We start from the raw sequence: 26174 nt of genomic DNA, 5'->3' as shown, positions 1-26174 counted from the left end.
TCTTGCTATATAACTCTCGTTTAAGATTCTTTGCAGGCAAGCTTCTCTCTAAATGGGAAGGTCCCTACGTTGTTGAGGAAGTATATCGTTCCGGTGCTATCAAGATCAACAACACGGAAGGTAATTGTTCGAGAGTTGTAAATGGGCAAAGAATCAAGCATTATATCTCAGGTACTCCCATAAATGTTGAAAGCAATATTATCAATACCATAACTCTGGAAGAATACCTAAGGGATATTTAACAACCTGTTTCAGACTCCGAAAACGAAGAGGTATGTGATTCGTAAGAAAACAGAGTCCAAAACTTTTCCAATAGGAAATTTTCTCCATTTTAGAATATTTGAAAAAATACAAAAATTGGAAGTAGTCCGAGAAGTGCACGAGGAGGCGACAAGCCTGCACGGCGCGGGCCCACCCCCTGGCCGCGACGGGAGGGCTTGTGGCCACCTCGTACGCCTCCCGGACTCCGTTTTCGTGTAGGGTACTCCTTGTGGTGTGGAAAAAATCATTATATATACTCCCGTTTGGTCTGACCCCTGCATCATGCAGATTTCCTCTGTTTTTCGTTTCGAGCCTCTTTTCTGCCGCATATTTAGGGCAAGATGTCTTCTCAAGATTCAGAGGGGGGAGATTTGTGGAAGATTACCTTGCTAATCCCAAGATCTATGGGGACTTGGATCCTTATGGCTGGACCACTGATGAGGAAGAAGATTATGATCCGAAGGGGCAGGAACAAACAAGTTCCGATGAAGAGGAGGCTCCTCTACCTCAACCTGGACACACGCATGTGGAGTTCAAGAAGTCGAGCCTCCCTGACTCAAGGAAGAAGTCTAAGACTTTGTTTATCCCTTCTCGTTTCTTGCAGGAGAGTAAGCAGGAATTATGCAAAAGGGTGTTGAAGCTTGAAGAGGAAAATGATGATCTGAGGGAGCAGAATTTTATGCTCAAGTGGAAATTAAACAAGCTCAAGACCCCTGCAACAACTCCTTCACCATCACTACCAAAGGAAGATAACTGAACATGGGTATGGGCAATCCCCTTGGCTTGTGCCAAGCTTGGGGGAGTTGCCCCGGTATCGTATCACCATCACATCTTTTGCCTTTACCTTTGTTTTAGTTTTCCTTTTCAGTTTTCTCTTTCTCTAGTAGATTAAAAGTCTTAGTGTTTTAGTCTTGAGTTTTGCTTTGTGTCACCCCCGATGTATTCGAGCTCGTGAGCCATATAATAAAGAGTGTCTTAGTTGAAGGGCTTTGCCTCTTGCCATGATAAAAAGAGTGAGAACAGAACAAAAGCATGAAAGATCATGTAATGATCTTATGGGAAGTGATGGCTTCACATATAAAAAGAATGAGGATTGAAACTAGTTGAGGGTAGGCAAACGTAGACCTTGGTCATGGTTGCAATTAATAGGAAGTGATAAAGAAGGAGAGGTTCACATATAAATATATCATCTGTGACACCATCTATGATTGTGAACACTCACTAAACTATTGCATGCCTAGAAGTAGATGTTGGACAAGGAAGACAATATAATGAATTGTGTTTGCTTGGTTCCGAACAATGTTATATGATTAGAGATCCCTTAGCATGTGACGATTGCTTCCACCTCACATTAGCCAAACCTCCTGCACTAAGTAGAGATACTACTTGTGCATCCATAAACCATCAACCCAGTTTTGCCATGTCAGTCCACCATACCTACCTATGGATTGAATAAGATCCCTCAAGTAAGTTGTCATCGGTGCAAGCAATAAAAATTGCTCTCTAATATGTATGATCTATTAGTGTGTGGAAAATAAGCTTTGTACAAACCTGTGATGAGGAAGACATAAAAGCAACAGACTGCATAATAAAGTTCTTTATCACAGGAGGCAATATAAAGTGACATTCCTCCGCACTAAGAGGACACGCATCCAAACCTCAAAAGCGCATGACAACCTCTGCTTCCCTCTGCGAAGGTCCTATCTTTTACCTTTACTTTTTGCCCTTGAAAGAGTCATGGTGATCTTCACCAATTCCTTATTTCGCCTTTATCTTGGCTGACGTCATATGCTTGGGAAAGATCTATATTCATATGTCAACTTGGAAGTAAGTATTCATGAATTATTATCGTTGACATTACCCTTGAGGTAAGCAGTTGGGAGGCAAAACTGTAAGCCCCTATCTTTCTCTGTGTCCAGCTGAAACTTTGATCTCATGAGTACCACGTGAGTTGTAGCAATTGTAGAGAACGAAAGAATGATTGAGTATGTGGATTTGCTTTACAAGCTCTTATTTGACTCTTTCTGATGTTGTGATAAATTGCAATTGCTTCAATGACTAAAGGCTATCGGTTGTTACTTCTCGACAAGGTTCTAGATCCATGCTTTACTTTGTGAATGAATTATCACTTTAGCATAAGAGATTATATGTTGGTATTGCTGTTCTGATCATGATCATGATGCATGCATGTTCGTATCTTGTTTTGTCGACACCTCTCTCCCTAAACATGTGGACATACTTATTGAGCTAGGCTTTCGCTTGAGGTCAAGCGAGGTCTAAGCTTGGGGGAGTTAATACATCCATTTTGCATCATGTTTTCATGTTGATATTTATCGCTTCTTGGGCTGTTATTTCACTTCACGGTACAATTCTTATGCCTTTTCTCTCTTATTTTGCAAGGTTTACATGAAGTGGGAGAATGCCGGCAGCTGGAATTCTGGCCTGAAAAAGGAGCAAAGTTGAGATACCTATTCTGCGTAACTCCAAACACCGTAAAAATCAAAGAGGATTTTTTCCGGATTTATAAAAAATACTCGGCCGAAGAAGCGCCAGAGGGGCGCCAGCAGGTGGCCACAAGCCTGCACGGCGCGGCCACCCCCCCCCCCCCACGCCGCGCCAAGGGGGCTTGTGGGCAGCCTGCTGGCCCACTGGCCCCCCTCTTCTGCTATATAAAGTGTTTCGTCCAGAAAAAAATCAGGGAGGCGCTTTTTCGTGGATTCGCCGCCGCCACGAGGCGGAACTTGAGCATAACCAATTTAGAGCTCCAGCAGGACGATCCTGCCGGGGAAACTTCCCTCCCGGAGGGGGAAATCGTCGCCATCGTCATCACCAACACTCCTCTCATCGGAGGGGACTCGTCACCATCAACATCTTCATCAGCACCATCTCATCTCCAAACCCTAGTTCATCACTTGTAACCAATCTCCATCTAGCGACTCCGATTGGTACTTGTAAGGTTGCTAGTAGTGTTGATTACTCTTTGTAGTTGATGCTAGTTGGACTATTTGGTGGAAGAGTTTATGTTCAGATCCTTGATGATACTCATTACCTCTCTGGTCATGAATATGATTATGCTTTGTGAGTAGTTACTTTTGTTCCTGAGGACATGGGATAAGTCATGCTAATAGTAGTCATGTGAATTTGGTATTTGTTCGGTAATTTGATATGTTGCATGTTGTTTTTCCTCTAGTGGTGTTATGTGAACGTCGACTACATAACACTTCACCATTATTTGGGCCTAGAGGAAGGCATTGGGAAGTAGTAAGTAGATGATGGGTTGCTAGAGTGACAGAAGCTTAAACCCTAGTTTATGCGTTGCTTCGTAAGGGGCTGATTTGGATCCACTAGTTTAATGTTATGGTTAGACTTTGTCTTAATTCTTCTTTCGTAGTTGCGGATGCTTGCGAGAGGGGTTAATCATAAGTGGGATATTTGTCCAAGTAAGGGCAGCACCCAAGCGCTGGTCCACCCACATATCAAACTATCAAAGTAACGAACATGAATCATATGAACATGATGAAAACTAGCATGACAGAAATTCCCGTGTGTCTTCGGGAGCGTTTTTCCTCCTATAAGACTTTGTTCAGGCTTGTCCCTTGCTACAAAAGGGATTGGGCCACTTTGCTGCACCGTTGCTACTTTTGTTACTTGTTGCTTGCTACGAATCAACTCACCACACAATCACTTGTTATCGACAATTTCAGTGCCTGCAAATTTTACCTTGCTGAAAACCACTTGTTAGATACTTCTGCTCCTCGTTGGGTTCGACACTCTTACATATCGAAAGGACTACGATTGATCCCCTATACTTGTGGGTCATCACGGACACTTATCTTCAACGAAGGCGGTAAGGCCTGCGTTCTCCAAAAGTAGTAAAAGTCCTCATAAAGTCCGGCGACGCGTAAGAACACATCGCTTGGCCACTCGCACGCTCGAACTTATGCAACTCGGGGGACCGGATACTTCGGTTTGTTCTTCTCATTCCCATCATCCTTGGGGTCATGGCTTGAAGAGCCTCTTAAGAACCTCCTCATCTTTTCCTTTTTCTATCTCTGAAATTTTCTGAATTTTTTAGTGATTCTAAGGAAAAGTGAACAAGGCTCAACTAAACTCGTAGCAACTACTCCGACAAGTGCCTATAGGCCATACCACGCATCAAAACTACTTGTGACCAGCTAAAATTAGCATGCAAAGCTCAAGAACAGGGTCACCAAGGTAGCAAAAATACGCGACGTATAAGGCACTAGAGAAAAAAATAATTGGAGCAATGGAGGAGTCACTTACCAAGGAGCAATTTCCCCAAAACAGTTTGGTGAATGGTGCTTTGCACAAGGAGATCGAAAATCCCAGCAAGAAGAGCAAGAACACGGGTTTGAGCTGTGAAACGATTTTTTCTGGAGGTAGGAGAAGCAGATGGGAGCTAGAATGAGTGGAGGGGGTACACGTGGGCCCCACAAGCCTGGTAGGTGCAGCCAGGGGGGTGCCCGCGCCTCCAGGGCTCGTGGCCCACTGGTGCAGCCCCGTGACTAGCTCTCCGTCTCGGTATTTTTCAAAAAATCCAGAAAAAATCATACTTGATTTTCACGGCATTCAGAGAACTTTTATTTTTGGGGTACTTTTCTACGGGACGCTAAAACAGAAAAAAGGGAAAACTAAACTAAATCTATCATTTTTCTTCTAAGCAACCGAAGGTGAAAGCTTGGAACAGAGGTTTGTGACTCCTCGATTCATCCATCTCATGGTCATCGAAAGAAATCCGTCAATGAGGTTGATCAAGTCTCCTTGACAAACTTTTTCAAATCGCATAAAAAGAACAGAGAATTTTCGAATAGTCACTAGGTTACCTCAATGGGGATGTGCATATCCCCAACAAGCAAATCATACTTCATCTTGACAGGGGGTATATGTCATTCAAAGCTCCCAATAAGAATCGATGAAGTTTTTTCGATAGCATTGATGCAATGTACTCCATATTGTTTCTTCGGAAAGTGCACCGTATGCTCATTACTGTTGACATGGAAAGTGGCATTGCCTTTGTTGCAATCAATAACAACCCCTGCAGTGTTTAAAAAGGGTCTTCCAAGGATGACCGCCATGGCATCATCCTCGGGAATATCTAGGATAACAAAGTCTGTTAAGATTTTAACGTTTGCAACCACAACAGGCACATCCTCGCAAATGCCGATAGGGAAAGCAGTTGATTTGTCGGCCATTTGCACAGAGATTTCAGTGGATGTCAACTTATCCAGTTCAAGTATACGATAAAGAGAGAGAGGCATAACACTAACACCGGCTCCAAGGTCGCATAAAGCAGTTCTAACGTAGTTTCCTTTAATGGAGCAAGGTATAGTGGGCACTCCGAGATCACCTAGTTTCTTACGAGTTCCACCCTTGAATGTGTAATTGGCAAGCATGGTGGAAATCTCAACCTCAGGTATCCTCCCCTTATTAGTCACAATATCCTTCATGTACTTAGCATACGGAGACATTTTGAGCATATCTGTCAATCACATTTGCAGAAAGACAAGTCTAATCATTTCAACAAAGCACTCCAAATCCTCATCATCCTTTTTCTTGGATGGTTTGGGAGGAAAGGGCATGGGTTTCTGAAACCATGGTTCCCTTTCTTTACCATGCTTCCTAGCAGTGAAGTCGTTCTTATTGCATCTCCTATTCTTAAGCTGTGGGTTATCAAGATCAACAGGTTCAATCTCCACATCCTTATCATTGTTAGGTTGAGCATAAACATGAACATCACTATTGATATTATCATTAGGCTCATGCTCATCACCAGATTGTGTTTCAGCATCAGAAACAGAAACATCGTTTGAACTCTCAGGTGTAACAGCATCATGGTTGCTAGCGTGCAAGTTCCTATCATCTTTCTTCTTCTTTCTAGGATGACTAGGTGCATCAGTGCTAACTCCTTGAGAATCTTGTTCAATTCTCTTAGGATGACCCTCAAGATACAGAGGTTCCTGGGTCATTCTACCACCTCTAGTGACGACTCTAACAGAATTGTCATTCAACTCATTGAGCAAGTCATTTTGAGCCTTAAGTACTTGTTCTACCTGAGTAGTAACCATAGAGGCATGTTTACTCAAAAGCTTAAGGTCATTGACATTTCTGTCCACACAAGCACTTAAATGACTAAGCATACGAGCATTCTGTTCCAATTGTCTGCTAACATAATCATTGAAACTTTGTTGTTTGGCAACAACGTTATCAAATTCATCCAGGCATAAGGTAGCAGGTTTATCAAAAGGAATATCACTCTCATTGAATCTACAAAGAGAATTTACTTATACTACCTGTATCGGGTTATCAAGACCATGGATCTCTTTGATAGGTGGTAGATTTTTTACATCTTCAGATTTAATGTCTTTCTCTTTCATAGATTTCTTAGCTTCTTTCATATCTTCAGGACTGAGGAATAGAATACCTCTTTTCTTAGGAGTTGGCTTAGGAGGTGGTTCGGGAATAATCCAAGCGTTCTCATTGCACACGATATTATTCAATAGGATCTCAGCTTGTTCTATAGTTCGTTCCCTAAAAACACAACCATCACAACTTTCTAGGTGGTCTCTAGAAGCATCGGTAAGTCCATTATAGAAGATATCAAGTATTTCATTCTTCTCAAGAGGGTGATCAGACAAAGCATTCAGCAGCTGGACGAGCCTCCCCCAAGCTTGTGGGAGACTCTCTTCTTCAACTTGCGCAAAGTTGTATATTTCTTGCAAGGCAGCTTGCTTCTTATGGGCAGGGAAATATTTCTCAGAGAAGTAGTAGATCATATCCTGCGGGCTACGCACACAACCACGAGCAAGAGAAGTGAACCAAGTCTTAGCATCATCCTTTAGCGAGAAAGGAAACAACTTGAGGATATAGTAGTGGCAGATCTTTTCCTCACTCGTGAATAGAGTGGCTATATCCTGCAGTTTGGTAAGATGGGCTACAACCATTTCAGACTCATAACCGTGAAAAGGATCAGATTCGACCAGAGTGATTGACTCAGGGTCGACAGAGAATTCATAATCTTTATCGGTCACAAAGATAGGCGAAGTAGCAAACTTCGGGTCGTATTTCATTGTAGCGTTCAGAGATTTTTCTTTCCAATTGAGCAGTAATTTCTCAACATCATAGCTATCCTTACAAGAAAGAAAATCCTCAGCTATCTGTCCCTCCATAACATAACCCTCGGGCATATCAGGCAATTCATATCTAGGAGAGCTAGTTCTAACAGGCAAAATAGCAGGTTCTACTTTAATAGTATCAACAGTTTCAGAAGTACCATCACATCTAGCAGCAACTCTAGCAATTTGTGCATCAAGGAATGCACCTAGTGGCAAAGCAGCATCAAGCATAGCATCATCATAAGAATCATGGGCAGCATAAGTAGCATCATCAAGCACATGCGAATTATCAAGATTTCTAGCAGGAGGTGGTGTCGCAAACTTACTCATAACTGAAGGTGAATCAAGTGCAGAGCTAGATGGCAGTTCCTTACCTGTCCTCGTACTTGAGAGCAAGACTTTAGTTCTTGGATCTTTCAGATTCCTCATAGTGACCAGCAGACGTAAATCCCAAGAGACTCAGAGAATATAGCTATACCTTCCCGGCAATGGCGCCAGAAAATAGTCTTGATAACCCACAAGTATAGGGGATCGCAACAGTTTTTGAGGGTAGAGTACTCAACCCAAATTTGTTGATTCGACACAAGGGGAAGCCAAAGAATATTCTCAAGTATTAGCAGTTGAGTTGTCAATTCAACCACACCTGAAAGATTTAGTATCTGCAGCAAAGTATCAGTAACAAGGTAGTGATAGCAACAGTAGCAACAGTAACCAGTAGCAGCAAAGTGACAGAAGTAGTGATAGAGTAACAGCAGTAGCAACAGAGTAACAGTAGCAGCAGTGACAGCAGTAGCAGCAAAGTAACATAGTAAGGACCAGTAGGAAAAACTCGTAGGCATTGGATCGGTGATGGATGATTATGTTGTATGCTATTCATCATGCAACAGTTATAACACGGAGAGATATGTAACTAGCTCTAGTTAGTCAATGTAATGTAGGCATGTATTCCGTATGTAGTCATACGTGCTTAGGGAAAAGAACATGCATGACATCTATTGTCCATCCCTCCCGTGGCAGCGGGGTCCTAATGGAAACTATGGGATATTAAGGTTCTACTTTTAATAAAGAACCAGACCAACGCATTAACACTTGGTGAATACATGAACTCCTCATACTATGGTCATCTCCGGGAGTGGTTCCGGCTATTGTCACTCCGGGGTTGCCGGGTCATAACACATAGTAGGTAACTACAACTTGCAAAATAGGATCAAGAACACACATATATTGGCGACAACATAATAGGTTCAAATCTTAAATCATGGCACTCGGGCCCTAGTGACAAGCATTAAGCATGGCAGAGTAGTAGCAACATCAATCTCAGAACATATTGGATACTAGGGATCAATCCTCGTCAAAACTAACTCAATTACATGATAGATCTCATCCAACCCAGCACCGTCCAGCAAGCCTACGATGAGATTACTCACGAACGGTGAAGAACATCATAGAATTAGCGATGAAGGAAGGTTGGTGATTACGGTAGCGACGATCTCCCCTCTCCGGAGCCCAGAACGGACTCCAGATCTGCCCTCCAGAGGAAGAACAGGAGGTGGCGGCGCGTCCGTATCGTAAAACGCGATGAACTCTTCTCCTTGATTTTTTTCCGAACGAAAGGGACTAAATAGAGCTGAGATTGGAGGCAGTGGAGCAACGTGGGCCCCACAAGCCTGCCAGGCGCGACCAGGGGGCCCGTGCCTGGTGGGCTTGTGGGCTCACAGCTCCACTCCTTCGAATGATTCTTGCGCCAGTATATTTTATATATTCCATAAAAAATCCCCGTAAATTTCCAGGTCATTCCGAGAACTTCTATTTCTGCGCAAAAACAACACCATGGCAATTGTGCTGAAAACAGCGTTAGTCCGGGTTAGTTCCATTCAAATCATGCAAATTAGAGTCCAAAACAAGGGCAAAAGAGTTCGGAAAAGTATATACGACGGAGACGTATCAATGTGCAAATTGCTATTTAACCTCTCCAAGGACCGCCTCGGTCAAAACCAATTCAACTAAAGTTGAAGAAACCGACACCCGCCAGTCATCTTTATGCAACAAGGTTGCATGTGAAGCGATGAAACCAGTCTTTCGTAAGCGTACAAATAATGTTGGTCCGGGCCGCTTCAATCCAAAAATACCGCCGAATCGAGAAAAGACTAAGGAGGGCAGCAAATCGAACATCACCGTCCACAAAAACCTTTGTGTTCTACTCGATATTACATCTACGCATGAACCTAGCTCATGATGCCACTATTAGGGAACGTCGCATGGGAAACAAAAAAATTCCTACGTGCACGAAGACCTATCATGGTGATGTCCATCTACGAGAGGAGATTTGGATCTACGTACCCTTGTATATCGCACAGCAGGAAGCGTTAAGAAATGCGGTAGATGTAGTGGAACGTCCTCACGTCCCTCGATCCGCCCCGCGAACGTCCCACGATCCGCTCCGATCTAGTGCCGAACGGACGGCACCTCCGCGTTCAGCACACGTACAACTCGATGATGATCTCGTCCTTCTTGATCCAGCAAGTAAGACGGAGAAGTAGATGAGTTCTCCAGTAGCGCGACTGTGCTCCGGTGGTGGTGGAGGATCTACTCCTGCAAGGCTCCGATCAAGCTCCGCAGAAATACGATCTAGAGGTAAAACTATGGTGTCTAGATCTGAGTTGCATGTGGCAAAGTTGTCTCAGATCAGCCCTAAATCACCAGTATATATAGGAGGGAGGGGGAGGGACTTTCCTTGAGGGCCAAGCCCCCAAGGTGTGCCGTCCAAGAGGAGGAGGAGGACTCCTACTCCAATCCTAGTCCAACTAGGATTGGAAAGTGGAGTCCTTCCCTTCTTTCCCACCTTTTCTTTTTTTTTTCTTTGGTTTTCTCTCTATGGCGCATAGGCCTTATTGGGCTGTCCCACCAGCCCACTAAGAGCTGGTGCACCACCCATAAGTCCTTTGGGCTTCCCCGGGAGGGTTGCCCCTCCCGGTGGACTTCCGGAACCAATTCGTCACTCCCGGTAACGCCCGAAAACTTTCCGGTAACCAAATGAATTTATACTATATATCAATCTTCGTCTACGGATCATTCCGAAAACCCTCGTGACATCCGTGATCTCATCCGGGACTCCAAAAAACATTCGTAACCACACATATAACTCAACTATACTAAAACATCGTCGAACCTTAAGTGTGCAGACCCTGCGGGTTTGAGAACTATGTAGACATGCCCCGAGGTACTCCTCGGTCAATATCCAATAGCGGACCTGGATGCCCATATTGGATCCTACATATTCTCCGAAGATCTTATCGGTTGAACCTCAGTGTCAAGGATTCATATAATCACGTATGTCATTCCCTTTGTCCTTCGGTATGTTACTTGCCCGAGATTCGGTCGTCGGTATCCGCATACCTATTTCAATCTCCTTACCAGCAAGTCTCTTTACTCGTTCCATAATACAAGATCCCGTGACTTACACTTAGTCACATTGCTTGCAAGGCTTGTGTGTGATGTTGTATTACCGAATGGCCCCCTAGATACCTCTCCGTCACACGGAGTGACAAATCCCAGTCTTGATCCATACTAACTCAACGGACACCTTCAGAGATACCTGTAGAGCACCTTTATAGTCACCTAGTTATGTTGTGACGTTTGATACACACAAGGCATTTCTCCGGTGCCAGTGAGTTATATGATCTCATGGTCATAGGAACAAATACTTGACACGCAGAAAACTATAGCAATAAAACGACACGATCAGTATGCTATGTTCATAGTTTGGGTCTAGTCCATCACATGATTCTCCTAATGATGTGATCCAGTTATCAAGCAACAACACTTTGCACATAGCCAGAAAACCTTGACTATCCTTGATCAACTGGCTAGCCAACTAGAGGCTTGCTAGGGACATTGTTGTGTCTATGTATCCACACATGTATCTATGTTTTCATTCAATACAATTATAGCATGGATAATGAACGATTATCTTTAAACAAGAAATATAATAATAACTATTTATCATTGCCTCTAGGGCATATTTCCAACAAGGAGTCCGTAAAGAGAGATCTGAAGGACTGGAGTATCACCAAAGAACTAGACATGGACACGTGTTCGTGGAAGGTTTCTATCCATGTGCTAGAACCATGAGTTAGTCGCGAGCTCTCATGGGTTTCACCTATATGTTTGGGACTAGAGGCTCTGTTGTTGTTGTATTCATAGCAATTTTAGATGCATTTTTGCTGGTTGGGTGGCAAGTTTACATAATTCTTGATACCTAAAAGATGGTAAATGTATAAAAATGAGTATATGTTAGATAGAAATTTTTAGAAATTTGTTTTATAAAATATGGCAAGTTATAGAAATTTTTCATGGCTAGAAAACCTTTTTCTTAAACTGTACCTGGCAAATTTTCCATTCCAAATTTCCTCATCAACCCCGTGACATACAACTCTCATGGTAGCTTACTACAAAACTATAGACAAAAAGGTAGGGGAAACAAATCATGCAACCTCGATAGGAGTTGCATAGCTACTTCTCCTCTTGTTCCTCATCTACTCATCTAAAGCAACCTCCTACTCGCCTTCGTGCCACATTTGTTGTTTCTATGTTGCTATTGATCCGCACGTTCAACATTTTATGCTCCATCTTCTAGATAAAGCAAACAACATCATAAAAATGAGGATAATTCCTCTTTCTTCAACAAAATGGGTACAACTGACCGTACGAATTTCCTATAGTAACAAACATGACAGCACACCGTTCGACAATGCTAACGCAGGAGGCACCCCTCGCCACCAACCAACACAAGCAATGGCCCTGATACGCCTCCAACATATCTATAATTTTTTATTGTTCCATGTTATTATATTATCATTATAGGATACTTTTTGGGCAATAATTTACCAATTTATATTATTTTTTAGAACTAACCTATTGTCCCAGTGCTAGGTGTCAGTTTCTGTTTTCTGAGTGCTTTTTACTTTTCAGGTTTACAATACCAAACGAAGTCCAATTTCTCCCAAACTTTTTTCTGATTTTTTCGAGACCAAAAGGAAACCTAGAAGCCTTGGGAGATGAACAGAAGCCACGCCAGGGAGGCACAAGCCAACATGGCGCGACCAGGGAAGTCGACGCGCCTTGATGGCTTGTCCCTCCCTGGTAGCCCCTCTCCCTCTGTTCTCTCGCCAATAAATTCACATATATTCCAAAAAACCTAAGGACGATCGTCGAACACTTTTTCCGCCGCCGCAAGTCTCTGTTCCACGGCGATCCCATTTGGAGCTCCGTTCCGGCACCCTATCGGAGGATGGGCGTCAATTACAGAGGGACTCTTCATCAACTTTGCTGCCCTCGTGGTGATGTATGAGTAGTTCACCACAGACCTACGGGTTTGTAGCTAGTACCTAGATGGCTATCTCTCTCTCTTTATCTTCAATACAATGGTCATCGCATCTTGCTTTGATCTATCAGAAGTAATTATTTTTCATGGTGCGTTTGTTGGGATGTGATGAATTGTGTGTTTGTGTTCCGATTATTCATGAAAAGTATTTGAGTCTTATCTGAAATTATTATGATTCTTATTTGCATGATCAACGTAGATTCATAATTTTCTCCGATCTAATGAATTGTTTTGTCCAAGTAGTTTGGTATTTCTTGAGTGAGAGGGGTGCGTTGTAGTGGGTTAAACCTGACGAGTTTCTATATTCCGGTGACAGAAGGGACAAGATGCGTCTTTGTGTTGTTGATGCTAAGGATAAAACGATGGGGTTTATTCATATTGATTGAGTTTACTATGTCTACATCATGTCATCCTTCTCCAAGCATTACTCCATTTGTCATGAACTTAATACGTAGAGAGGCAAGCATAGAATCGCTCTTGAAGTGTTGTAATAGTAGTAGGTGCAGGCAGGAGTCGACCTATTTGCTTATGTCTGTGATGCCTATATACACATGATCATTGTCGTGAAAATCGCATACCTATATGCTTTTCTGTCAGTTGCCCAATAGTAATTTGTTTACTCACCGTACGTTGCTTTCATGAGAGATGCCACTAGAGAACACTATGGCCCCTGTGTCTATTCACTTATATATTCATAAAACATATTTTTTCCATGCTATTCTTATTTGTCTTTTATTTTATTTTGCAAGTTATAATTCTGTACAATTATCTACACAGCTCATTAGCTTGCAAATAACAAAATAAAGGGGATTGACAACCCTCTTGTCCACGTTGGGTGCAAGTTGTTTTCTCTTTTTTTTGCAACCGCTAAAGACGGTTGAGGACTGATATTCCTATTGATTCTATAAACCTTGGACCTTCACCTCTCATGTTGGATCTTTGACACCATCATCCATCGATGGGGCGATGAATCAAACTAGAGTACCACATTTATTTGTTCTCGAGCCACCACACTCGTCCAGAACCAGGAGTCGCAGGGTGCGTCACATTGTTCCCGGATCTGATGACCTCCTTGCCTTGTCGCCTACCAGTGATCGATCCACCTACACTCTAGGTGATTGGGGTGGAGAGGGGGCAATTTTTTTATTTTGATCTTTTGGGCTAACAAATTCCGGAATTGACCTTACTTAAAAAAGATTCAAATCTAACCTCTTTTGATGACGCCAACATCCCTCGCGTGCGGGTTGCACGGAAAACGCCACGATCCGTGACGTCTAGCTGACATGGCAAAGGGCCACACGCCACACACCCTAGTGTGTGGTCCTCGTAAGTGACCAAATGCCACGGACCTTGACGTCTGGTCCCAGCAGATCAAAGAAACATTTTTTTGATAATATGTGCCACGTCATCCAGACGCCAAGGTCCTTGGTGTTTGGTACCAGACGCCAGCTCCTTGGCGTCTCATCACGCCAAGGATGTTGGCGTTAAAAAAGGCTCAGATTTTTTTTAAAGCGAGGTCAATTTCAGAATCAGTTAACACAAAAGGTGAAAAAAATTTGGACGAGAGAGTGACGACACAGCTGATTGGATAGCCTTGATAGACGAGTTCGTTCGCATGAAGGCTCACTCCAATCGAACGAATGAGTATGGCCGACGTGACATGGTCCACCGCTCTAAAATCTATGCGTCTCCATCCGATGGCCATCTCCTTAGAAAAATGTTTCTAGGGAACGTCATCTAAATGGAATTTCCTTTTTTGGAACTAAATCTTTACCTAATACTAAAGTGGCTATTGTTTCTGTCGGAAAACCCGTCGCACACGTTTTGCAAAAAAACCCTCCTGTTTTATGGTAGTCAACCCGCAATCCAAATTGAACCGGTATGGAGGAAAAAAATAGCCATGGTCTGCCTCGACCTAGCGGCGCTCCGCCCCTCTCACCACCTGCCGCGCCCCACAAGCCATCGACCGCCTCTTGCCTCACCCTCCAGCCCCGCCCCACCCCGCCCACCTCTTGCCACGCCACGCTCGCCACTGGCCGCCTCCTGCCTCCACCTCCCGCCTTGTCCCTTGCTCCCTCGTGCTGGAAGACGTGCGACAACGGCTCTCTAGGGACTTGTGGCGGGGCGATGTGGATCCTATAGGGACGACCTGGATCTAGACGGGGTTGAGGAGGCCGGCGCTCCGAGGGTTTCACTGTTGGACTTGAGCTCGGTACAACATCCATGGCAGCTTGAGGTCATGTGGCAAAGAGAAGAGAGGAGGAGTTAAAGGGAGAGAAAGAAGAAATAGGAAGGAGGGAGAAGAAGGAGAAGGGAGCATAGGGCAGGGGCGTCGCGGCTTTCTGTTGCTGCTCGCCCGATACAGGCGGCTCGGGTGCTCGTGCAGTTCCATGGGAGGAGCTCGTGGATGGCAGGATGGATGGTAGAGAGGAAAAAGAGCAGCGCTGCTTGGAGGATTGGATAAGGACCACGCAGTGGGAAGTTCTTACTGATAATTAACATATCCTCAAAAAAATCTGAATGAGCACCGATATAATTATTTGATGTCATTTGTTATTACTGTAATGGTTTAATGCTCATGTCTACTACATCATCAAATACAATAATTAAAAATGAGTGAAATATTAGAATAATTATTTCTTAGGGAAGAAGATATTTGGAGCTCACCTAGACTTGCTGACAATTAACATATTCTTAACTCAGGATGTAGTCGACGTTGTTGGTGAGACACGGAGAAGAAAAGGAGGGATGAAGAGTAGAGAGAATGTAACAACGGTGCATCTTGCTCGCGTCCTATTTCGTCCCGCACGCCAGTTGGGGGGCTCCATTTCATGATCCCAACGAGGCCCAATCATGATGTCCAGGAAAGTGGCCATGTGTGGCGTGGGGTGTGTGCTCCTACTGCTGGCGGCAACAACGTGTCAACAAAAGAGCGTCACGCATGGTAAACTTTTTACTTTTTGGGCATTATATTTTAAAGTAGGAAAAATTTAAATATGAATTAATGTTAATGGGGATTTCGGGGAGAGAAGAAGAACGATAGGACAATACGTGGACGCATGGGATGGGTTACAATGTCCCCCGTTGCAACGCACGGGCATTTGTGCTAGTCGCAACAATGGTAGTTGTTGAGACGAAAAAACAGAGGATTGATCAATCGGGCAGAATATGTATGAGCCGGATTGGGGATTATATCAATTTCAACCGAACGATCCATTTCATGTGCGTGGGTTCGTTTGGGTCATCGCGGACAGAAAATACAGTTCAACGCACCGATCCAAACGGGCACACGTACGGTATTGTTGGCCGTTCGTGATCCATTCCAGACCTATATTTAGGTCGTATTTGCGTCGGTGTGGACACGCGTCTTGTTCGCGTGCTCCTTCCCCGGGCGCGCCCGTCGATGACACATCCTCTTTTTTTATCCCCTTCCCCACCCTTCGTCGACAAGTGCACAAACCTTAGGCCGACATTCATATTCCAGCGCCCCCTCCACCAACATCAGATCCGCCGGCGGCATGGGGGTGCCTCCTTCATGCTGATACGGAGGGCCGAATGGTGAATCTGCGATGACAACGTCGAGATTTAGCGCATTCTGTCGGCGGGATTTGGCGAATCCGGCCACCGACGGACTTTGGTTGTCATGGATTGGCTCGGTACTGGTCCACCCAGTCTATGCAATGGCTCGATGCAGCATGCACGCACTCAATCCGCCTCTAGCCATCCAGATATGTACCGTCATCGGTCCGCTGGCAAAGCCATGCCCGACTATCGCCGTGGCTCGGTGCTCGCCCAGAGGCTTGCCCGCTCACCATTGTCGTTCACAAAGTGCGATGACTGCCTGTAGGTCGTCCGACGCGTTTCTTGGATGCTGGAACATCCCGGTTGGGTGTTCGCCAAGTGCATAAATAACGAGGTGTGATTTTAGTGTAGCCTTTTGCTATTAGACTCAATACTATTTTAGCTAGATGTCCCTGCACTTCTAGCCAGAAATAAAGGTGTAGATAAGAGTAAATAAGAGACCAAAGGGGAATCAACGTCTAATTTTTTAGAACAAATGAAAGACGTTGTTAAGCTTCCGCAGATCAACAACGAAGATATAGAAAAGATCTTAGTCCAACTAGTAGGACCGGTTATGGAAGTCAGACATCTTTTAGAATGTCTAACTATGGTTCTTATTTTCTTTGGTTTTATACTCGTAGCCAAGAAGAATTGGTAAAAAAATGCATTGGAATGCATTTGATGAAATAAATATAATGTGCAAGTTCCCAAAAAACAATGTGTGATCAAAAATGAATAACGACCGACCGCAAGGACAAGATTTGGATCGGCGCATTGGGCGTACAGTTGACCCATTTGCAAAAGGAAAACGATCAGACTAATTTCTTCATAAATCAGCCTTGTCGCCTGGGATCCATGCGTCCTCGTGGACCACAATGTGTAGTCTCTTATCTCCAGCATGAACACGAGTGGCTCAATCCTTTTCTTCCTTATCAGTGATAGAGCGAGACCTCCTTTCTATTTGTCCTCTCCTACCTCCATCTCGACGCACAACCCGTCCACCACTTCTCCATTACCCTCATCGGAGCAAGCCGTCCCACATCTCCACCACCAGCCCTCGTCGGAGCAAGATGCCTACAGCACCCGACTGCAACTTGCAGGATGCAGCACCCACGTTGACCTGCAATTTTCGGCGTGGTCGTGCTGCTGTCGGTGTTGAGAAGTGCGACAGTGCTGCTGGTGAGTGCCTTGTGTCATAGAGCATACGTATGAAGCGTCATCGACATTATGGGAGCGCCTCGGGTTGCGGAGAGGTCCGCTCCAAAGGGATTCTCCCTCAAGGTGTTAGGAGCACCGCCGAGTTGCAATGGAGAGTCGTCGATGCTCCGACGGTGACCGCGACGAGTGGCCGACAGAGGCGCTGAGGTGATGTTGCGTTGAAGTTGTTGGGAGTGCCGTCGGTGTTGCAATGAAGCAGCGCTGGGCCGCTGGAAGCATAGTCGGGGTTGCAATGGAGCTTCGCCGGTGTTGCAATGGAGCTACACCGGGGCTGCAATGAAGCTTCACGGGATGTCGTCGATGTTGTGTTGGAGCTATGGTCGTGTCGTGCCGAGCTACAGTGGAGCGGCAACCCATTGCATTGAAGCTGGGTTGCTGCCGTGGGGTTGCTGCATCGAACAGCCCCACAACGCTCATGTGACGACTGCACACGGAAAAAATAAAATCATTCGACTGATTCGTAGCACCTGCGTTTACAAAAGAGAACACATATACCGACCCAAACGAACAAAAGAGGAACAAAACGCGCGTCCGTTTGATTGCGGTTAAAGTTGTTGTTATGCACTCCCTTCGTTTCTAAATATAAGTCTTTTAAGAGATTTCATTAGTGGTCTACATACGGAGCAAAATGTATGAATCTACACTCTAAAGTATGTCTATATACATCCGTATGTAGTTTATTAGTGAAACAGACGTATACTCCCTCCGTTTTTAAATATAAGTCTTTTAACAGATTCTATTATTGAACTACATACGGATGTATATAGACATTTTACAATATAGATTCACTTATTTTACTCTGTATGTAGTTCTCTATTAAACTACATACGAACTATTTAGGAACGGAGGGAGTAGTTAGGAATGGAGGGAGTAATCATCTTATTATATTATAAATATGATGAATAAGGAGAAAAAAATGGAACGAGAAAGGGTAAAGAACTATCCCACCCCTTTCCTTCTCCTTCCCCATCCCAGCCCGCCTCCGCTCATCCTTCTGGACACGGCGCCGATCGCATCCACCCCGAAACCCTAGCCGGACTCACCATGGCGCGGCGATCCGCCCCTCTCCTCCGGCGCCTCCTATCCCCGGCCCCTCCCTTCCCCCTCGCTGGCGCCGTGTCCCGCCGTACCGTCACCTACATGCCGCGCCCCGGCGACGGCGCCCCGCGCACCGTCACGCTCATCCCGGGCGACGGCATCGGGCCCCTCGTGACCGGCGCCGTGCGCCAGGTGATGGAGGCAATGCACGCGCCGGTCTGCTTCGAGACGTACGAGGTCCACGGCGACATGCCATCGGTGCCTACCGAGGTCATCGAGTCCATCCGCCGCAACAAGGTCTGCCTCAAGGGCGGTCTCGCTACGCCCGTCGGCGGAGGTGTCTCCTCCCTCAACCTGCAGCTGCGCAAGGAGCTCGACCTCTACGCTTCCCTTGTCAATTGCTTCAACCTCCCTGGGCTGCCCACCAGGCACGAGAACGTCGACATCGCCGTCATCAGGGAGAACACGGAGGGCGAGTACTCGGGCCTCGAGCACGAGGTCGTGCCTGGCGTCGTCGAGAGCCTCAAGGTATGGCCAATTCCGCACACTGCTCGATACATGACAATCATTGACCTTGCTGATGTAGTTTATGCTAGCTAATGTGTTAGTGGATGTGATTGAGTATACTGTTTGATTGCTAGTAGAGGTACTTAGCTTTCCCACACTTTTGCTGAACACATGATGGACAAGGGACCCTAATGGACAATCGTTGTATTGTTGAAGCAACAATATTCCGTCAATATGCTTAGAACAAGTTTGTTTTATTTACTGCGTGTTATCGAGTACTAGGTAGGTTGTATAATCTTCCTATTGGCATTTGGGAGGCTGTGGAAATGTGCATAAGGGGCAATATAGCTAAGTTCATCTGCTGTTGGGTTTTACTGCAGAAGTAGTAATATTGTGAAATAAAACTGTAGGCATTTGTGATTGGTTTGTTCCAACTGAATATGATTACCATGAGGTCCAGTCGTTGAGATATTGGCGGTGAATGAACTGCAGGGGGCATTTAGTACATATTTTGGTGGATCATGGCCATGTTTTCTAGTTCTGAGATTAACTTAATTTATGAGATCACATGTAGCAATGTTAGGATGATACACAAATGCTTATGTCATTTGTGCCACTGTTTAAGCCCCTGTTCGGCAGCCCGCCACGGAGCGGAGCGCACAGAGCGTCCTCTCAGCAGCTCCTCAGAATATAACTAGATGCCACTCCGCTCCGACGTGGAGTTGCGGAGCGGAGGGAGTCCGAACAGTCCTAAGGTAGCCTATCTGTTTCTTTAAATTGAATTTAAAGGTATGCGAGACACCTTTATTTCTCATGCAAATTGTAGCATGGAACATCTGGTGCATTTTTGGTTCACAGCCCCACTTTGTCAACCCATATGTATTCAAGTTTGGCCATCTGTCGTACGTGTTTGATCAGTTGCCTTGCAGCCTACCTGTCGTAGGCTCAACATTTTGCCAAAACTTGCCTAAGTCTGGCTTGCCACACTTTTACACAAAAATCCTAGTATGAAGCATGCAGCGTGCAGAATTCACTCAAATATTTTCCTCTCTGATTCCTGCAAACTCTCTGTCTAGAAAAAATGCATTACATTGATACTTATTTGTAACTTTATAGGTATGCTTATATCCGTTTAAAAGGACGTTTATCATGTCTATAAACACCAATAGGTGGGATGGGTGCACATTAACCGTTTACAATCTTCGACAACATTTTTTCCTGTCATGATCGTTAGTACTGAGACAGCGGGTTCTTTATTTTAAGGGTTCATGGTATCCATTACTAATTTGCTTGTAAATAGAAGGTCTCCTGTGTATAATAGGACCGCCATACTGATGGATCGTGAGCCTCTCTGGTTCTAGAACTAACAATGCCACAATTTACCGCACATTTGTTATCGAACTTGTGTAACATTTGTTTAACAAAATTGAAGACACAAGTTGGCAAGCATAGGAGGAATCTCTGTCCTGTCCTGTCCCAAATCTGCTCAATGCCCAGCTCACTTGTAGAAAGTAGTCATCGCTTCACGTAAAAGGGTTAACCTGGAGGTGCTACGTTTGGAACAGTATATATGTTGATCCAACTGCATTAAAAATCTCCCATGTGAAGCTAACGCAGTGACACAACTCTACTTGGGTCATGTGGGCATCCACTAATATGTCGCGGTATTACAATCTTGTCACACTTTTGTAAGCATATGACATGTACCCAATTATTGGAAAAAGAATCTGGCCTAAGGTTTGACTAAAACCAAACACCCAGCTAAGTTGGTCAAAATTGCCTAACCTTAGATGTGCATATATTTACCAAAGCACTAGCTAATGTTGAACATTCTAGAATTGCTTATTGTTCAACTTGCAATGGTGCTGCATTGCTGCTCATAGCCTTTTAATAGACAATGTGAGCAAAGGTGCAGTCATGTTACACAACTTACGGTTATGTTGCCTTCTCAAGTATCAATTTTATGTATTTATTCTTGTGGTTGATTATGTACTGCCCTGGTCAAGGATAAATAGCAGTACCTTATTGCCCCATAACACAACAACAGAAACATTCAAATGTACAGCTTGTGGTGCCCATGCTTTGAGTCATGAATTTAATAATTCGTTAAAAATATATTTATCTTTAGTCTTTTCTTAATACAAATGATAATTTAGGTAGGTATCCATTTTCCCTAGGGGTTTTGATCTAACAGTAATATTTGTCTGGTAGTTGCACGTCACCGAATGCGACACTTGAGGTTAAGAGATTCAGGTTGCCTGTTTGCACTGTATTCTGCTTCTGAATTAAAACAAATTTACAATTACAATTGTTTTCTCTCTTCGTTTTGTTGTCTGAAGGATTCCCCCCCCCCCCTCCATGTTAAACTCACTGAATGGATTTGGCAGGTGATGACGAAGTTCTGCTCTGAAAGGATTGCCAAATACGCCTTTGAGTATGCTTACCTCAACAATAGAAAGAAAGTGACGGCAGTGCATAAAGCAAACATCATGAAGCTAGCTGATGGTTTGTTCCTGGAGTCCTGCCGTGAGGTTGCGACGAAGTATCCTGGAATTCAATATAATGAAATCATTGTGGACAACTGCTGTATGCAGCTTGTTGCAAAACCTGAACAGTTTGATGTTATGGTATGTTTATGAATCTATGCAGTTCTCACTAAATGTCACTGTATTGCAACTATATTCTAATTGTTCATCGAGCTGATATGTTCTCATGGTTCTATAGTAAGTTATTTTTTTTAACCTTGAGCAGCATGCTGTTTGATATAGACTTATATTGATCCTATACAGAAAATATTAGTGAGGATCGTTTAGCTAAGTTTTTACAAATGTGATAGCAGCATCTCTTATGTTTGTACCTTCTGTTGGCAATTTTGTATTTCTTTGTATGCGCTGTTTTACATTCTAAAGGTTGGCTTGATGGTCCCAAAGTTTACAAATCAATTTCGGAAATTACCTGTTAACTGACTTTTGTTTTCTTCCCTTTATAGGTCACCCCAAATCTTTATGGCAACCTGGTGTCCAATGTGGCTGCAGGTATTGCTGGGGGCACTGGTGTCATGCCTGGAGGTAGAGTTTGATTCTGCTTGTGATTCTTTTGTTTTTGCTCAAATAGGTTTAGAATTGGTATAAATTGATTGTTTCTGTGTAATATAGTGCCTGCTCTATGTTACATTTTATACATTTATTTAACCTTTCCATGTTTGAACCTCTTAGCACCATGCATAAAGACCCAACTTGTGAGCATATGGGGATGGAAAATTAGAGTCTAAATCTTTGTGCACCGCATTATTTCAGGCAATGTTGGTCAGGACCATGCGGTCTTTGAGCAGGGTGCTTCTGCCGGAAATGTTGGAAATGATAAGATTCTGCAACAGAAGAAAGCTAACCCCGTTGCTCTGTTTCTCTCGTCTGCCATGATGCTGAGGCATTTGCAGTTCCCGTCATTTGCCGACCGGCTGGAATCAGCCGTGAAGGGTGTCATTGCAGAAGGCAAATACAGGACTAGGGATTTGGGCGGCACCAGCACCACCCAGGAAGTCACGGATGCAGTGATCGCTAAACTCGATTAGCCGCCAATTGCGTGCTTTTTGAGACTAGTTTTTTGTGCCCCTCGGACTAGTCTGCTAGTCCTGAATGATTTTCATTGATTGTAGTGTTAGATTGTCTTTTTGTTCAGCGAATCACTGTAAATCTTCCGGCGTGTTCTATCTGGTTTGCTTCAGAATAATTTGAGCAACTCACCAGAAACTTGCCAAGTTATAACTGGAAATAAGTTCGGAATTATAAAGAAACGATCCTCTTTTACATCCAGAGCTGATGCGTGGATTTGTGCATTTGAGTTATATGTTTCGTGAATTAAGATCGACCAGATAACTTGGGTGCTTGATACGTTTTAGTCCCATGACTAAAAGTAGTGGGACTAAAACTTGCTAGCCTCATCCATGCTTGGATTCAAGTACTAAAGAGACTAAAATCAAGTTAATGAGCATTTATTATCTTCCAAACCTTTCAATCCAGAACTTGCATGAGGAGTTAAATGAGGAGAGAGAGGACTAATGCATATTTTAATAGGGGTACTCCTGACTGAAAGATTTTAGTCTTAAGATTAGTTTTAGCCTCTCTTTAGTTAGGGATGTTTGGAACTTTAGCCTCTTAAAGAGACTAATTTTAGTCTCTTGGATCCAAGCACCCTCTCAGCAACCGGATTGATGCTCCGATGTGACTCGTCTAATCTTTGCATGTTGATTTTACCAATAGTAGTACTGCACTCCATTTGTTCGTGCTTATAAGGGGTTCACGTATTTCTCAGGTTGCGGGTGGGGTTGGGTTTAAGTGGGATTAACTTAGCCCATCTATTTATATTGCTTTAGTGGTATCCCATTGAACAAAGACAAAATTAATCAGGTTATCACATTTAATCCATTAAAAGCTCATCTCGTCCTATTAAGCTAGCCAACAACACCGATGAAAATCTACTTCTGTTTCAACACCGATGAAAAGAAAGGGACAGCTAGCTAGTCAAGGGCTCATGGCTGCACATGTCTATGCCATCCTACAAACCCGGGCGTGCAGCTGACACAAGCAGCATGACAACTACTCCCTCCGTCCTTAAATTTAAGACATTTTTCTAAATATAAGACCTTTTAGAGATTTCACTATAAACTACATACGGATATATGTAGTCATATTTTAAAATGTAAATTCATTCATTTTGCTCCGTATCTAGTCTATAGTGAAATCTTTAAAAGGTCTTATATTTAAAATGGAGGGAGTACATGCCTGACTGCCGTTGTCCATGTTGACTTGCACAACGTGCGCACACTGTCCTGGGCTGCGTGTACGTCTTATCCGCCGCCGGCGACACGCTGCTCGAGCTCGACGTGCCCCCGACGAGGACTCTGCCGGCTCCCGGGTCACTGCCCTGCTCGCGTACCTCTCCTCGCGCCGCGTCGACTGTCTGCTCTTTGCGGGCCACGCCGATGGCTCCATCGCGGCGCACCAGCTCACCGAGTCGTCCCCGCACGACGACGACTGGCTCACCCTCGCCGCGGCCTCCTCGCGGCTCCTCATCTGCGCCCTTAACGACACCCTTGCCCTCGTACGCTCTACGACACCGCCATCGGCTCCTCCACGTCGCTCGCCTTCATCAAGCAACGCCTCCTCTTCCTCACCGAGGCCGACGCCGCGTCCCTCGACCTTTGCTCCATGACTGTTCAGGAGACGCCCTACGAGGGCCTCACCGAAGCGCTCAACGGCCCCCGCCCTAGGTCCTACTCCTTCGATCCTTCTGAGCGCTTAATCCATCTAATTTCTGGTGAGCTCTATACACGACTTTTTATGTGGGATTCCACTTGAACCCACTTAACCATCTAATTTCTAGTGGACTGTCCACAAATGCCCATAAGCAGTGGTGGGTGGGATCGTGGTGGGAGTCCCACATGCAGCGAGACGCATATTTTATGTTGTTAATTGGTCATCAGAAAATGTGGCGCACACATATAAAGGCCGGACGGTGAGAGATTGAAGTCCACATACAAACGGATTCTGCTTTATGATGTACCTAAAGATTTCATTGCGGACTAGATACAGATGTACATAGACATATTTTAGAGTGTACATTTATTCATTTTACTTTGTGTGTAGTTTATAATGTAATCTCTAAAAGATTTTATATTTAAGACCATACTATTGCAAATTTACATGAGAAACATGTTTTGTCTTATTAAAAGTCACTACAATAATTGATGGGAGAGTGACAACTTTTCATGCACTATTTTATTTACGAGGCGCGTGATTTTACAAAAAAAAAAGAACTTATTTTTCGAAATGGGCCTGTCCAAATTTACGCCAACTCTGGCCCATCCAACCTGCCTCCGCCAGCCGTCGCTCAAACCCTAACAAAAACCCACCCCTTCCGCCTCCAGTCCCTCTTCCTCTCTCTCCCAGCCCCAAAGGCGGCGAAACCCTAGCTAGTTCCCAGTCTCCCCCCATGGCCTCGCACCTCGACTTCCGCTACCTCGACGAGGGCCTCGGCGGCGAGCGCGGAAAGCGCAAGCGCCGGGAGGAGGAGGCAGATGCCGCCGATTCCATGGACCTCGACGCCGACGCCCCCCGGCCGTCCAAGCTCCGTGCGGTGCCCTCCCAGTCCGACCCGTCCAAGCCGGCGGCCTTCGGGCAGCCCACCTACGACGGCGTCATCGCCGGGCGCGTCTCGGGGCGGACATGGAAGGAGCCACGCACGCGCCGCTCCTCCGCTCTGATGGTGTCGCGGAAGCCTGTCCCTCTGGAGCAGCGCGTGAGGGACAAGTCCCTGAAGAAGGCGTACCAGGTGCGCGTGGCGGAGCTCAAGGACGAGATCCGGCAGAACAAGGTCGCCAAGCGCAAGAAGAAGGAGGAGCGGGAGAAGCGCAAGAAGGAGAACGTGCTGCGCACCGGCTCAAAGCTGCAGAAGGTGACCAACCCCAAGACGATCCAGAAGATCGCCAAGTCCAAGCACCGTGGTCAGCTCAGGGTCGTCTCCGACGAAATCTTCGGCGGCAAGAAGTCTGAGGCCGCCCGCCGCATGCAGGTGCCTGGCCTGGAGAACTGAGTCGCCGCCTATCTTTACGCCAATTTTCTACTGCTTTTCGATTGCTGTGAGCTAGTATGTTATATGACCCATCAAAAACCAAACGCTTACAATTAGTTCCATATGATGTATGATGAAAATATGTAGTACTGTTTGGGTTTGTCAGCAGATTTTCCAAAACAAGAACCAAGTTGCACACAATTGTTTAAGCGTCCGTCGGTGTCTGGCTTGCTTAGTTTCAGATGGTGAACTGCCGCTGTTATCATCTGGTGGCTTGATTGATTCCAGGAGGTGAACTGCTTCTGGTATCATTGAGCGTGCCTGGAGTTCCCTGCTTCTTACCACGGCTGATCTTCCTTCTGTAAGTCCTGAGCTTAATAATACTTACATGGCCTGTCTACTTTGTTCTCTACCTGCCTGTTGCAGTCCAGATTGTTTGAATCCACCTTCATTTGGTAGTTCCTCCAACTCTGATTCTTGATTTGGGCTGTTGGTCACCTTCA

General features: G+C 44.8%; 2 protein-coding genes across 2 annotated transcripts; both read left to right on the top strand.

The window, feature by feature from the left end:
- The first annotated feature begins 18480 nt into the window (after window positions 1-18480).
- On the top strand, window positions 18481-22913 carry LOC123402254 (isocitrate dehydrogenase [NAD] regulatory subunit 1, mitochondrial). The gene is made up of 4 exons (XM_045096148.1): window positions 18481-19122; window positions 21489-21728; window positions 22091-22169; window positions 22398-22913. The coding sequence occupies exons 1-4, from the start codon at window positions 18601-18603 to the stop codon at window positions 22670-22672; spliced, it is 1116 nt and encodes a 371-aa protein (XP_044952083.1). The 5' UTR covers window positions 18481-18600; the 3' UTR covers window positions 22673-22913.
- Window positions 22914-24986: 2073 nt separating this feature from the next.
- On the top strand, window positions 24987-25872 carry LOC123401454 (coiled-coil domain-containing protein 86). Its single transcript, XM_045095280.1, has one exon. The coding sequence runs from the start codon at window positions 25093-25095 to the stop codon at window positions 25690-25692; it is 600 nt and encodes a 199-aa protein (XP_044951215.1). The 5' UTR covers window positions 24987-25092; the 3' UTR covers window positions 25693-25872.
- Window positions 25873-26174: the final 302 nt, after the last annotated feature.

The sequence above is a fragment of the Hordeum vulgare genome, chromosome 6H (genome assembly GCF_904849725.1).
Source record: "Hordeum vulgare subsp. vulgare chromosome 6H, MorexV3_pseudomolecules_assembly, whole genome shotgun sequence".
Classification (NCBI taxonomy): Eukaryota; Viridiplantae; Streptophyta; class Magnoliopsida; order Poales; family Poaceae; genus Hordeum; species Hordeum vulgare.
Note: the sequence above shows the minus strand (reverse complement) of the source record. Positions and strands in the feature narration are given on the sequence as shown.

Coding starts and splice junctions, on each gene's coding strand:
- LOC123401454 (XM_045095280.1), top strand. CDS start 25,093: ATGGCCTCGCACCTCGACTTCCGCTACCTCGACGAGGGCCTCGGCGGC.
- LOC123402254 (XM_045096148.1), top strand. CDS start 18,601: ATGGCGCGGCGATCCGCCCCTCTCCTCCGGCGCCTCCTATCCCCGGCC. Junction 19,123..21,488: donor GCGTCGTCGAGAGCCTCAAG/GTATGGCCAATT, acceptor TGGATTTGGCAG/GTGATGACGAAGTTCTGCTC. Junction 22,170..22,397: donor CACTGGTGTCATGCCTGGAG/GTAGAGTTTGAT, acceptor GCATTATTTCAG/GCAATGTTGGTCAGGACCAT.